Source organism: Rana temporaria, chromosome 9, assembly GCF_905171775.1.
Source record: "Rana temporaria chromosome 9, aRanTem1.1, whole genome shotgun sequence".
Taxonomy (NCBI): domain Eukaryota; kingdom Metazoa; phylum Chordata; class Amphibia; order Anura; family Ranidae; genus Rana; species Rana temporaria.
In genome coordinates, this window is record NC_053497.1 from 166,840,325 (window position 1) to 166,855,188 (window position 14,864).

The window sequence follows — 14,864 nt, forward strand, 5'->3', positions numbered from 1 at the left end:
TACAACTGGGGGGATCTGTAGTGGAGAAGGATCTGGGGGTTTTAGTTGATCATAAGCTCAATAATGGCATGCAATGCCAAGCTGCGGTTTCCAAAGCGAGCAAAGTCCTTTCTTGTATTAGGAGAGGTATGGACTCCAGAGACAGAGATATAATTTTGCCCCTGTACAAATCATTAGTAAGACCTCATCTGGAATATGCAGTTCAGTTTTGGGCACCAGTTCTCAAAAAGGATATCGGAGAACTGGAGAAAGTGCAGAGAAGGGCAACCAAACTGATAAGAGGCATGGAGGAGCTCAGCAATGAGGAAAGATTAGAGGAACTGAATTTATTCTCTCTTGAGAAGAGGAGAATAAGGGGGGATATGATCAACATGTACAAATATATAAGAGGTCCATACAGTGAACTTGGTGTTGAGTTATTCTCTTTACGGTCAACACTGAGGACAAGGGGGCACTCTTTACGTCTAGAGGAAAAGAGATTTCACCTCCAAATACGCAAAGGTTTTTTCACAGTAAGAGCTGTGAAAATGTGGAACAGACTCCCTCCAGAGGTGGTTCTGGCCGGCTCAGTAGATTGCTTTAAGAGAGGCCTGGATACTTTCCTAAATGTACATAAAATAACTGAGTACTAAGATTTGTAGGTAAAGTTGATCCAGGGTAAATCCGATTGCCTCTCGGGGGATCAGGAAGGAATTTTTTCCCCTGCTGTAGCAAATTGGATCATGCTCTGCTGGTTTTTTTTTGCCTTCCTCTGGATCAACTGTGGGTATGGAGTTGGGTGTATAGGATTGTACTGTGTTTTTTATTTTGTTTTTTTATTTTTTGTGGTTGAACTGGATGGACTTGTGTCTTTTTTCAACCTGACTAATTATGTAACCATGTACTGGTGTGTGGCTGGGGGGATACAGAGGACAAAGATGATACACCTCCCACAGAGGACAGATTTTCGTTGCCTCTGGGCAGCCTGGCACACATGAGCAATTACATGCTGCAGTGTCTCCGCAACAACCGGCGTGTTTCGCACATTATGACAGGTGCTGATTACTGGGTGGCCACGCTGCTGGATCCCTGTTACAAGGACAATGTACCGTCCTTAATCCCCTCACTGGAGCGTGAACGCAAGATCCGCGCACGCTGTTAGACGCGCTGCTGGTGCAATTCCCACCTGGCAGCGGGGGCACAGTGGAAGCAGAAGGCGGAGGAGGAAGAGGTCGCCAACGCAGCAGGGGCACCGCCAGCACCTCAGAAGACAGGGTTAGCATGGCCGAAATGTGGAAAAGCTTTGTCAGCACGCCACAACAAACAGCACCACCAGCTGATATGGAACGTTTTAGCAGGAGGCAGCATTTCAGCAACATGGTGGAGCAGTATGTGAGCACACCCCTACACGTACTGAATGACGGCTATGCCCACTTAAACTTCTGGGTCTCCAAATTGGGCACATGGCCTGAGCTTGCCCTTTACGCCTTGGAGGTGCTGGCCTGCCCTGCGGCCAGTGTATTGTCTGAACGTGCATTTAGCACGGCAGGGGGCGTTATCACAGACAAGCTCAGCCGCCTGTCCAGAGCCAATGTGGACAAGCTCACGTTTATTAAAATGAACCAGGCATGGATCCCACAGGACTTGTCCGTACCTTGTGCAGAATAGACTCCGGGCCGGCCTTACCCAGCCATTGTTTTTTTCTGAGCTTTCTAGGGTTGCCATCTCATCCCTTTCAAAGCAAAAACATATTAATTACACAGGTTCTCTGGCTGATTAAGGTGCTGCTAATTAAACTCACTTGGTGCCTTATCGACATCAAATTAGCCCCAGAACCTGTGTAACTCTGTGTTCAGGTTTAAAGGGATGAGGTAGCAACCCTAGATCTGTCTCACTATTTTGGGGTTTACCCTAATTTGAAAAATAAATCAATTAAAAACCAAAACCTGCTGCGTTGGCTACCTCCTCCTCCTCCACCGCCGCTTCCACCTTCAGTCACATTCTTAGGCTTGCGCACTGCAAATGCTTTCTTTAAGTCCCACCAGAGGTTCTCAATCGGATTTAAGTCTGGTGACTGCGAAGGCCACTCCAAAATGTTCCAGCCTTTAATCTGCAACCATGCTCTAGTGGACTTGGAGGTATGCTTGGGATCATTGTCCTGTTGAAAGGTCCAACGTCTCCCAAGCCTCAGGTTTGTGATGGACTGCATCATATTGTCATCCAATATCTCCTGGTACTGAAGAGAAATCATGGTACCTTGCACACGCTGAAGCTTCCCTGTACCTGCAGAAGCAAAACAGCCCCAAAGCATGATTGACCCCCCGCCATGCTTCACAGTAGGCAAGGTGTTCTTTTCATCATAGGCCTTGTTCTTCCTCCTCCAAACATAGCATTGATCCATGGGCCCAAACAGTTCTAATTTTGTTTCATCAGTCCACAGAACACAATCCCAAAACTTGTGTGGTTTGCCCACATGACTTTTGGCATACTGCAGTCGACTCTTCTTATTCTTTGGAGACAGCAAGGGGGTGCGCCTGGGAGTTCTGGCATGGAGGCCTTCATTACGCAGTGTGCGCCGTATTGTCTGAGCAGAAACTTCAGTACCCACATCTGACAAATCTTTTCTCAGTTCCTCAGCAGTCACACAGGGATGGACCTCGTCCTCCAGGGTCAAAATCATTATATTTTTTATTTTTATTTTGTTTATGTTATTTTAAGTTATTTCCCTATCCACATTTATTTCCAGAGTACTTGCCATGCTCTTCACGACATGTTGCTGCCATTTGCAGCCCTCCAGCCCTTTCCCTTAGTTTTTTAGAGACATTTTTGTAGTCAAAAGTACGGGTCCCCATTGACTTCAATGGGGTTCGGGTTCGGGTCAAAGTCCGGGTTCGGTCCCGAACCCGAACTTTTTTTTCAAAGTCCGGGTTCGGGTCCGAACCCGAACATCCAGGTGTCCGCTCAACTCTAACAATGAGTTAAAACCCATGATAGGTAAAAACAAAAAGTAATATACAAACAGTAGCACAATGGTTAGCAGATGGGGGATTCTCCCCCAGTCCCCCTATCACAGTTTGAAAAAAGCACAACCATGAGGGGCTTCACCCACATGGCCCCATCATTCATTCTCAGTTCCCTGTGAATGAATAGATGACAAATATCATCTTCCACTGTGAAAATACAGGGCAATTTAGGAAACAGCGATCACAGGTCAATTAGTTTCAGTATAAATCACACAGACACTGAATTTCAAAAGAGCCAACTTCCCTAAGCTATGAGCCTCGCTAGAAGATACAAATTGGGATAAAATCTTAGGAACAAAAAACATGGAGGAGAAATGGGTATGCTTTAAGAGCATATTAAATAAGGGCATTAGCCAGTGCATCCCAATGGGAAATTAATTTAACCACTTAAGACCCAGACCAAAATGCAGCTAAAGGACCTTGCCCCTTTTTGCGATTCGGTACTGCGTCGCTTTAACTGACAATTGCGCAATCGTGCGACGTGGCTCCCAAACAAAATTGGCGTCCTTTTTTCCCCACAAATAGAGCTTTCTTTTGGTGGTATTTGATCACCTCTGCAGGTTTTATTTTTTGCGCTATAAACAAAAATAGAGCGACAATTTTGAAAAAAATGCAATATTTTTTACTTTTTGCTATAATAAATATCCCCCAAAATATATGAAAAAAAAATGTCCTCAGTTTAGGCCGATACGTATTCTTCTACCTATTTTTGGTAAAAAAAAAATCGCAATAAGCGTTTATCGGTTGGTTTGCGCAAAATGTATAGCGTTTACAAAAAAGGGGATAGTTTTATTGCATTTGTATTAACTTTATTTTTTACTACTAATGGCAGTGATCAGCGATTTTTTTCGTGACTGCGACATTATGGCGGACACTTCGGACAATTTTGACACCTTTTTGGGACCATTGTCATTTTCACAGAAAAAAATGCATTGTTTATTGTGAAAATGACAGTTGCAGTTTGGGAGTTAACCACTAGGGGGCGCTGATGAGTTTGTGTTTCCTGAAGTGTGTTTGCAACTGTAGGGGGGTGTGGCTGTAGGTGTGACATCATCGATTGTGTCCCCCCTATAAAAGGGATGACACGATCGATGCAGCCGCCACAGTGAAGAACGGGGAAGCCGGGTTTACACACGGTTCTCCCCGTTCTTCAGCTCCGGGGATCGATCGCGGGACTCCAGCTGCGATCGGGTCCGCGGGTCCCGCGGTCTTGGAGCTAGTACAGGATGTACCTGTAAGTACATGTGCCCAGTCGCACCATTCTGCCGACGTATATGTGCAGGAGGCGGTCCTTAAGTGGTTAAAGAGCCAATAAAAGTCCTTGGTGGCTTAACTCCAATGTAAGAATGCATATAAAAGCAAATGAGAAGGCCTTCAAAAAATACAAGGCTGAGGGATCATCATCAGCATTCCAACTTTACAAAGAATGCAAAAGAAATGTAAGGGTGCAATCAAGGCGGCTAAGATAGAACAAGGAAGACACATAGCAAAGGAGAGAAAGAAAAGTCCCAAGAAATTCTTTAAGTGCATAAATAGTAAGTAAGGGAGGTCAGATCATATTGGTCCCATAAAGAATGAGGAAGGGAATCTGGTTACTAAGGATGGTGAGATGGCGAAGGTATTGAATTTATTCTTCTCCTCTGTCTTCACAAGGGAATCGGGGGGGGGGGGGGGGCTTCCGTAACCAAAACGGCAGTGTTTATTCTAATCACACGCCACAGGAAGCACCCTCATGGCTAACAGAGGTCAGAATTAGAAATAGACTTGAAAAACGTATCATTAATAAGTCACTGGGACCAGATGGCTTGCACTCGAGGGCCCTTAAGGAACTCAGTCAAGTAATTGCCAGACCATTGTTCCTAATTTTTACTGACAGTCTACTGACTCGAATAGTACCAGCTGATTGAAGAAAAGACAATGTAGAACCAATATTTAAAAAAAGACCAAGATACATCCCTGGGAATTGCAGACCAGTTAGCCTAACATCAATTGTATGCAAGCTCTTGGCGGGGATGAAAAGGGACTATATACAAGATTTTAGTAATGACAACAGTATCATTAGCAGTAATCAGCCTGGATTCATGAAGAATCGTTCTTGCCAAACCAATCCATTAACCTTCTACAAGGAGGGGAGCTACCATCTAGATCAGGGATATGCAATTAGCGGACCTCCAGCTGTTGCTGAACTACAAGTCCCATGAGGCATAGCAAGACTGACAGCCACAAGCATGACACCCAGAGGCAGAGGCATGATGGAACTTGTAGTTTTGCAACAGCTGGAGGTCCGCTAATTGCATATCCCAGATCTAGATAAAGGAAGGCCTGAAGACGTGGTGTATCTGGATTTTGCAAAGGCATTTAATACAGTTCCCCTATAAATGTTTACTGTACAAAGTAAGGTGAGTTGGCTCGGACCATAGAGTGAGTACATGGATTGAAAATTGGCTACAGGGGCAAGTTCAGAGGGTAGTGATAAATAGGGAGTACTCGGAATGGGCAGAGGTGGAAAGTGGGGTCCCCCAGGGTTCTGTGCTGGGACCAATCCTATTTAATTTGTTCATAAACGACCTGGAGGATGGGGTAAACAGTTGAATCTCTGAATTTGTGGACGATACTAAGCTAAGCAGGGCAATAACTTCTCCGCAGGATGTGGAAAGCGTGCAAGAAGATCTGAACAAATGAATGGGGTGGGCAACTACATGGCAAATGAGGTTTAATGTGGAAAAATGTAAAATAATGCATTTGGGTGGCAAAAATATGATTTCAATCTACTCACTAGGGGGAGAACCTCTGGGGAAATCTAGGATGGAAAAGGATCTGGGGATCCTAGTAGATGACAGGCTCAGCAATGGCATGCAATGCCAAGCTGCTGTAAGCAAAGCAAACAGAATATTGGCATGCATTAAAAAGGGGATTAACTCCGGAGATAAAACAATAATTCTCCCGCTCTACAAAATTCTGGTCCGGCCGCACCTGGAGTTTGCCGTCCAGTTCTGGGCACAAGTCCTCAAGAAGGATGTGCTGGAACTGGAGAAAGTCCAGAGAAGGGCAACAAAATTAATACAGGGACTGGAGGACATTAGTTATAAGGAAAGGTTGCAAGCACTGAACTTATTCTCTTTGGAGAAGAGACGCTTGAGAGGGGATATGATTTCAATGTACAAATACCGTACTGGTGACCCCACAATAAGGATAAAACATTTCCATGTAAGGGAATTTAATAAGACAAGCGGCCATTAACTAAAATTAGAAGAAAATGTTTTAACCTTAAAATGCGTAGAGGGTTAGGATATGGAATTCCCTTCCATACGGAGTGGTTTCAGCGGGGAGTAATTGATAATTAAAAAAAAAACTATTAGATAAGACCACAACATACAGAGATATTCAATATAGGACTTGATGGACTTATGTCTTTTTTCAACCTCGTCTACTATGTATAGTAGGTGACTCCGATATTGTAGATTCCAGCGGCTCGGCATCGGCGATATTCGCTCTCCGCGGCTCCCGTCGCGGGAGCCAGCTCCGAGCTCTGTCCTTAGAAAAAAATACATTCACCTTTTTATCTGCATATGTTCATTTATAATTTTTTTAAAGGTGAACTTATCCTTTAATCACATTCAGATGGACATATTCTGTAAACATTTCTCAGCTTATCCAAGAAACTTGCTCTCGCCAAGCAGGTTGCTGTATGGATTACAGCATCAGTACAGATTTAAGGGTCCACCTTAGATTCTGCAATCCACACCCCCAGAAAATACCCCCCTATAGTCACATTCCGTGTACAATCATTTCCATCTATCCTGTCCTGACTGTACATTTAGAGCCCATTCACACAGGGGCAACACGACTTCTAGCACCACTTTGGGAGGCAACTTGGACACAACTTGAGTATGAATCATCAGGCAACTTACAAGGCAACTTCAAGTCGCCTCCAGGACAGTAGGCTTTCCAGTGGTCAATCAAACAACAATCAGCTCTGTGGGGGGGAGGGAGGTGTTTGCCTGAGAAATGTATGTTATGTTCCTGTATTGTTGCTTTAGTTTAGACACTGATCCGACTTCTGAGGCAACTTTCATTGAAATCAATGGGTACAAGTTGCCTAGAAGTCGGATTGAAGTAGTACAGGGACCTTTTCTGAAGTCGGAGCGACTTCAGTAGTGTACATTAAGACTTCTCCCATTCACTTCCATTCATTTTTTCGACCGCGTGACTTATGGCAACTTGAGGCGATTTGAAGTCGGATCCCAGGCTGCCCCAGTGTGAACCAGTTATTATACTCCTCTCCTGCACTCTCAGTGTTCAGTGAAACCTGCCCATGCACCAGACCTGACCATACAGAATAATGTCCATGCTGTTTTTATTTCCATACATTCCCTGTCTGCCAAGTTTACTTCAGTGCAGTTTTGCCTTGTAATACAGAAGATACTTTATCACATAAAAGCAAATAAAAAGGAAACTGAGTATAAATGTGGACACTATAAAAGGACAAACACAACACATCTCAGAAGAAAATATTGTAGTTTAATTGATGGCATAAATCTTGTGTAATAAAGATCTGTGATAGTTAACAAAACCAACACCATATAATATCGGCTGAAGCTTTAAAGAGAACCTGTCATTATGAGCAGAAAACTATAATGTGTTAGTTAAATAAAGTGCCCCCTTTCCACTGGAAGGGTGGGATCTGTTGATCCTGAGCTCCTTTGCAGTCCATGACATTTCCCTCCCATCCAGTTTGCCACAGCTCTATGGTGAGTCTTTACCTTGCCAGCATTCTAAAGTTCGGTGCTCACAGTTCATCTGCATCAGTTCTCAAACAATAGGTGCTAGAACTCAACCACGACCCCTCCAAACCCCCCCCCCCCCCCAACATTTCAGAAGCAGTAGGAGGGTCTTAAAGAGGCATTAAATATCAGGATTGCATTACACAGAGCAGAGTGCAGAGCTGTCACTTGTAAACACAGAAACCGGACTTTTGTGTCTACAAGTGATTGTTGTGAGAAGGCACCAAAGGGTCTGAGCCAGAGGTGGTGGAGCTGAGTTCCACCTGAAAAAAAGCCCTGGATCTAGGTATCAAAAGTATATGGAAATGGGAGTCAGACCAACACGTGAGGTATAACTGACCAGTGCACATCTTTGGAAATGTAAAGAATTCTGGCAGATTGTCGCAAGAATCTCAAGTTCCCCAGTCTGGGCATTGATGATAACTGTACAAGCACAAACATACTTGAATATCCATTGGCTGCCTCCAGATGTTGAAGAAACAAACCTGCAGGGATTGGCTAACTGAGGAAGGGCCTTGTATGGCTACACATGGGCAGATATACAAATCTTACATGTAATCTGCTGTACCACTCGTTCTGGTAAAACTAGCGTTTGTAATGGAGATAGCACATTTGTCTCGCTGTAACAGACTGAAAAGCACAAAGACTAAAAAAAAGTGAATCGTCTCTCATCAAACTTTTACTAACACAAAATCAGCAAATGCAGCCCAAAGGGTGGCGCCATCTGAATGGAACTTCCCCTTTATAGTGCCGTTGTACGTGTTGTACGTCACCGCGCTTTGCTCGAGCATTTTTTTTTTCACGATCATGTGTATGCAAGGCATGCTTGACAAGAATCCCGTCGAGAAAAACATTGTTTTTTCTAGGACATTAAAAATGGTCGTGTGTACGCGGCTTTAGCCAGAACAGGAAGTAAGATAGAATAGTTGTAATTGGGCAACAGGCACCAATAAAAACCATTATCCATACAACATTTGTATAAAAAGTGTTGGTTCTTTATCAGAAAGCTAAAACTTATTTAGAAAAATAGAACACGTACATCTAAAAAACATGTTTATATCCAAACTTCCTGAAGAAAGTGCTAATTATTCATTAGAAGACAGGTCCACTTTAAAGTAGAGAATAAAAGCTAAAACAAGCTGACAGATTCAAAGCATAACGGGCTCAGCATGTTCAGTCTCTTTGTTGATGATCTTCAGAAACTTTTCATCCTGTAAAAAAAAAATTACATTTTTTGGTTGTACTTTTATGCAAATGACAGAAGTCTTTGTAGTGACCAGAACCTCTGAACTGACACCTTGATTGTCACCTTTCCTCCAACAGGACCCAATGTAAAGGGAATATGTGAGCTCATATTATTAGTTATTGTAATATTTACCATAAAGTATTTTATATAACTTTAACATTTTTTCATGTTTGCTGCACCATATTTCCAGTGCTGCAATATATACTGTGATGAGTTTATGCTGGAACACAACTGTTTTCAATTCCTGGGTGTCAACTACCAGCAAATAAGGGGTACTTCGATGGGAGCCCCATGGGCCCCATCCTATGCCTGTCTCCACCTGGGACTATGGGAGGATGAGGTCGTGTACGCCTCATCAAGGTACATTGATGACGTGATCATGATTTGGGGGGGGGGACACCCCTGGACCTTTTTGCCTTCATTGTTGAACTTAATTCCAACAAAAGAAATATTAATCTTACCTTCTCCTGGGATCCAAAAACCCTTTCCTTCCCTGATTTGACAATCTATGCAGACAACAATAGGCTGTCTACAAAAACATTCAGGAAGGAAACAGCTGCAAACACCCTACTATTTGCCACTAGCCACCATCCAAGAACATTGATACATGGGATCCCTATTGGGTAGTTCCTCCGAACTAGGAGGGACTGCTCAAGTGAGGATGACTTCAGGGTGGAAGCCCAAGAATTGTATGGTAGGTTTCGTGAAGGGGATACTCCCATGGATGTATACGCAAGGCGAATAGGAGGGCCCTTCGAACTGATAGGAAAGAACTCCTGGATAAGAAGAGGTCGGTGAATACGAGGATTCAACAACAAGCCCCAATACGCATAATCACAAAGTGTGGTGCACAATGGGACCAGGTCAAAAATATTCTTGGTCACCATTGGCATATTTTGTCAGAAGCACCAGTTTTGGAAAGCATCGTTGGTGACCGCCCTCTTCTTAACGCCAGGAGATCTCCTAATCTGAAAGATAGCTTGGTGCATTCTGAATATCTAAAATTGACCAAATCTAACTGGCTGACAGACTTGCCAACATTGAAGGGCATGTATGCCTGCGGTAGATGCTCCATCTGCAAATACGTGGACAAGACGGATGTGTTTGCCAACTCTGATGGAACTAAGCGTTTCAAAATCAGTAATTTTATTAATTGTTCTACCACTCGTGTTGTTTATATGTTGTCTTGCCCATGCAGTAAAATTTACGTGGGCAAGAATAAGAGACAACTTAGGGTCAGAGTTGGTGAGCACATCCAGACCATCGTTAAAAAGGACAATGAACGATCTCTCTCTTTGCAATTTCTCAAATATCATGGAGGCGAACTGGACGGCCTCACCTGCAAGGGGATTTACAGACTCAATCTGCCCCCTAGGAGAGGCGAGTTTGACAAAATCCTCTATCAAAAACGAAAAAAATTGGGATTTTCAATTTAGACAGTATGCAGCCACGGGGACTTAACAACAAATGTAACCCGTCTGTATTTCTGGAACCGTAGCTATTATTTCACATATTTCCCCAGGTACATGGAAGTTCACCTAAGCGCTAGAGTGTACACATGACGGGGATGGTCAGTTTTCAAAGGGAATCTATAATTCATAAATTCATTACTGGGTTACTCAGTCATCAGCTGTGAAGTCACCTGCTACCTGGTGACACAATATATTCACTGCTATGGTAACTGCTACTGCTCTGTATTAGATGTAATTTCCAATTGAAACAATTAGTCCTGTCAACATAGGGGAACAGCTGTACATACGGTACATGTGAGACCATATACCGGACAGAACGGATGCACCTTGCACCATGGATCGCCTTCTTCCTATGTGCCCTATATGATTACTAAGTGTGTTATCTGATATAAATGACCCTGTGAGCCTATAATCTTGCCTAATTGACAACCAAACACTTAGGCCCCTTTCAGACGTGCGGACCGTATGTCCGCTTTTTCATCCATCCGTTTGCGGATGAAAAAGGGACATACATTGGTCCCTATGTGATTGCGGGTGTCAGCGGATAATTATCCGCTGACACCCGTAATCACACGCCTCCGCAAAGATCCGATTTTGCAGACGGAAGAATGTCCTATTTTTTCTTCCGTCTGCGGATTGGATCGGATGAACACGGACACATGGTCCGTGTTCATCCGATCCCCCCATAGGAGAGAGCGGGGAAAAGACAGGGCGGTCCCTGCACAGTGTGCGGGGACCGCCCTGTCATCCGATGGCTCAGCGGGGATATACGGAGGATCCCAGCTGAGCAAAGTGGACACACGGAGGCGGATCATTACTGATCCACCCCGTGTGAAAGGGCACTTAGGGTATAAAAGGACTCGTGGAGGTGTACTGTGCATGCTCTGATGAAGCTTGGGAACAAGCGAAACTCGTAAGCATCATTCTATCACGCTTACTGTGGTGAGGACATGCATGTTCCACCCGCATAGCTAACCATCCCATCTACTCTCCTTTTTACCGGCTCCATTCCCACACAGCGCACAGCCTTGGGAAGACGCTACACATCATGCTGGTTCACACCTTACCATGCTGCACTGTCTACAAGGAAGGTTTACCTGTACGGACATTGCTCTCCTGAAACAGACAAAAACTAGTACATGCTAAAGCATCGCTAACATATAGAATGGTTTTGAATTGCTTTTTACTTGAATGAACACTTGTTTTGAATGCCTGTGCAACGGGCTGTGACTTAAGAAGACGTCTAGCGGTAAGCTGTATTTACCCCCACAAGTACTGAGGGGATGTATACCTGTACCTAGCCGCCTGTTTCCTCAAACAGTCACTTTGCTTCCAACTGTTTCTAACTGCTCGTAGATAAGACTTTCATAAGCTTTATCTGGTTATAGTTTGTGAACAGCGTATATTACTAATGTGTTGCCCCGATACGGTGTGGATACATCTTTGTGACTGAATGGTGTATTTTTTTGGAGCCCAACAATGAACTCTCAATGCCAAGACTAGCCTCACCCATCCAACTAATGAGGAAATCCTCTATTTACACTAATATAGGGCTTTAGACCATAACTAAAAAGAGTATTCATATGAGAAGACCTGTGTGATGTATATGCCTGTTGTGGTGGCCACCTGTGTCCTTATTTTAGACGAGTTTCTTTTTAAATTAAGGTGGGTATGTTTCTCCTCAAATTTTGTATTTTTGTAAAACTGTTTACTTGCGGACATACAATAAATTAATTATAGTCCCACCAGTTGTTTCTCACTGAAGAATTTCTTTTTTGGAAAACCCTCTGTTTCTATGTTTTGTTATTTGCCTTCATTAAATTCAGAGGAACACTCCGGGAGGGTAATTGACTAGATAATTTCCCCCCGGTGATGGTGTGTGTGACACATGAATAGAGAATCCACTATTTAGTAATTCCATCCCCGTCTGTCTCTTGACTATAGTGGATGAGCTTGATATACAGTACCTCTCCTTTGTGTTTTTTGTGAGGTCCTGGGTGGCCGGATTGTGGTGGGTGTATATGTATCGCCTTAGTATTTCACCTACACATGGTGAGGGGCTCCACAGTTTGTGTCTGATATGAAGAAAACAAACTTGGTTTTCTCAGATCTTAAAATAAATGTTATTGTCACACGTAGTCACTATGCCCTGTGAGTAGGGACTGCTGTGTCACACGTTTCACAGTGCCTGCCTTCTGTACTACAGAGGTGCTGAGAGGAGGAGTTTCAGGAGGCGGAGTCAGTACAGGAATCACTTCTTGCAGGCAGCACGGTACTATGGGATATGTGGTCCTTAGAAATGGAAAGTAAACAGCAGAGGAGAAGCTGCAAAGCATGCAGGGAATCCAGGAAGTTGTGCAAAGAGATTGCCCACAGATAGGCAGAACTCCCAACATGAAAGGATGATTTTTTTAATAAGCTTATACTGGATTATCAAGAATAACAGTTGTAATGTAATTACAATTCTGATGTTATAAAATGAAAGTGTATGCTGTGACCATTAAACTCCTTTAAATCTGATGATTCCATTATATTTTCCGACATCTTCTATTAAAGTATGAGATCACCCAAAATTGATTTTTCAGTATTAGATATGGGAAGATGTCATATTACTGATCCCTTATATGGTGACCTAGGTAGACAGGTCCTCACACCTGATGTATCTAATAGGTGGATCTCATTCTCCCTGTAGGATCCTATTTATATTTCTGCACAGAGTGTTCATGTTGCTCTCAGACACTACGGGAAATGAAGCTGTGAGCTCAGAGGAAGAGATGTCACTGTTGGAGACCCCAAGAGAGATAAGATTCCAGCCCACCAGTCTCTACCTATAAGGGATATTACAGATCCGGGTGGAGTGAGTGACCCTTTGGCAGTCATTGATAAAAAATTTTGCTCCTTCACATGAAAATTGTAAAGGCCTCACATCACAAAGGTGCAACATTTTGACATGTGAGAATTTTGTTTAGTTTACTAAAAACAATGCTACACACATCACAAAAAAAAACTTACCACACACACCTAAAAATGTACTGTGCACACAATATTTCAACACAGTGGCTAAGTGATTAGCACTTCCACCTAGCAGCACTGGGGTCATTAGTTTGAATCCCAACCATGGTACCAACGTTCTGGAGTTTGCATGTTCTCCCTGCACCTGCATGGATTTCCTCTGGGTATTCCGGATTTCTCCCACAATCCAAAAGCATGCTGGTAGGTTAATTGGCTTCTGTCTAAATTGTCCCTTGTATATGTATGAATATGAGTTAGGCTACTTTCACACTGAGGCGCTTCTAAACTGCCAGTAAAAACACTGAGCGCTTTTGAAGCGATTTTCAGGTGCATTTTAAGAGCTTTCCATTAATTTCAATGGAGAGGGGATTTTTTCACAGCCCTGCCAGCACACTGCCCCAGTGTGAAAGCATTCATTGATTTTAATGGAAATAAGTTTTCGTGAGGTTTTTAGGCACTTTTTGTAGCGTGAAAGCGCCTCAGTGTGAAAGTGGTCTTAGGGAAATTAGATTGTAAGCTTCTTGAGAGAAGGATAAAATGTTGCGTAAATGAAGTACCTGTAACAAATAAATAAAGGATTTTTATGGTATTTTGACTATTTAATCAGGAATATCATATGGAGTTTTTTTCTCCTTAAAACACCTTTCGGGTTGGCAATAAATGTGAGTTTCAATGAGCAGGGAAATAAGCTATTCAAGGTAGTGATAAGGCAACATGTGAAATAAAATATGGCTGTAGTTTTATAAACAGGTAATGTTCATTTCACGGGGATAAAGAATGATGTCACAGCAATGTGATAATCGATGACACATACTACAAACATACGAGGTTCTGTACATACAACATAAATAAACAAGAGGCATAAACATATGAAATACAAAGCAGAGAGCTGGGTAATGACATTCAGAGACTCACATTTAGTTGCTGGATACATTAGAAGCATTCTCTTCATTGACTGCAGAGAGGAAGTGTTGAAAAATATGGTTAGTTTCGGCCTATAGAGATATGCGTGTCCATCCTCATAGAGCTACTGTAAGGCCTTATGTACACAGATAGTTTGGCCCATCACTGTCACTTCCCACAGAAATCTGGGGGGTACATACACCTTCAGTGACGTGCAGTCTGGGGAGGCAAGTGGGGCAGAGCCTCACCTGCCATGAACCAAAATAAAAATAAAAAATATAACTCGGCTTTGAGGGTTGTAGCTCAGCGACCTGGGGTCCTACCCCACCACTGGTCAACATTTGGGACTCCTGTGACCTATGGTTCCGGAGATATGGGGCTACTTGTGCTCAATGGACAGCTTGGAGCGTTGGACCAATGCTAAAGTACCATTGGCCCCAGCTGT

At 43.3% G+C, this 14,864-nt stretch overlaps 1 protein-coding gene across 2 annotated transcripts in view; it reads right to left on the reverse strand.

The window, feature by feature from the left end:
- Positions 1–8,759: 8,759 nt before the first annotated feature.
- LOC120914288 (class I histocompatibility antigen, F10 alpha chain-like) overlaps positions 8,760–14,864 on the reverse strand; it is an 80,223-nt gene continuing 74,118 nt past the window's right edge. For both annotated transcript variants that reach the window (XM_040324919.1, XM_040324918.1), the window contains 2 exons: positions 14,432–14,471; positions 8,760–8,997 (listed from right to left, as the gene is read on the reverse strand). In XM_040324919.1, coding sequence (XP_040180853.1) covers positions 14,434–14,471 — 38 coding nt within the window. In that variant the 3' untranslated portion in view covers positions 8,760–8,997; positions 14,432–14,433. The remainder of the gene's footprint in view (positions 8,998–14,431; positions 14,472–14,864) is intronic.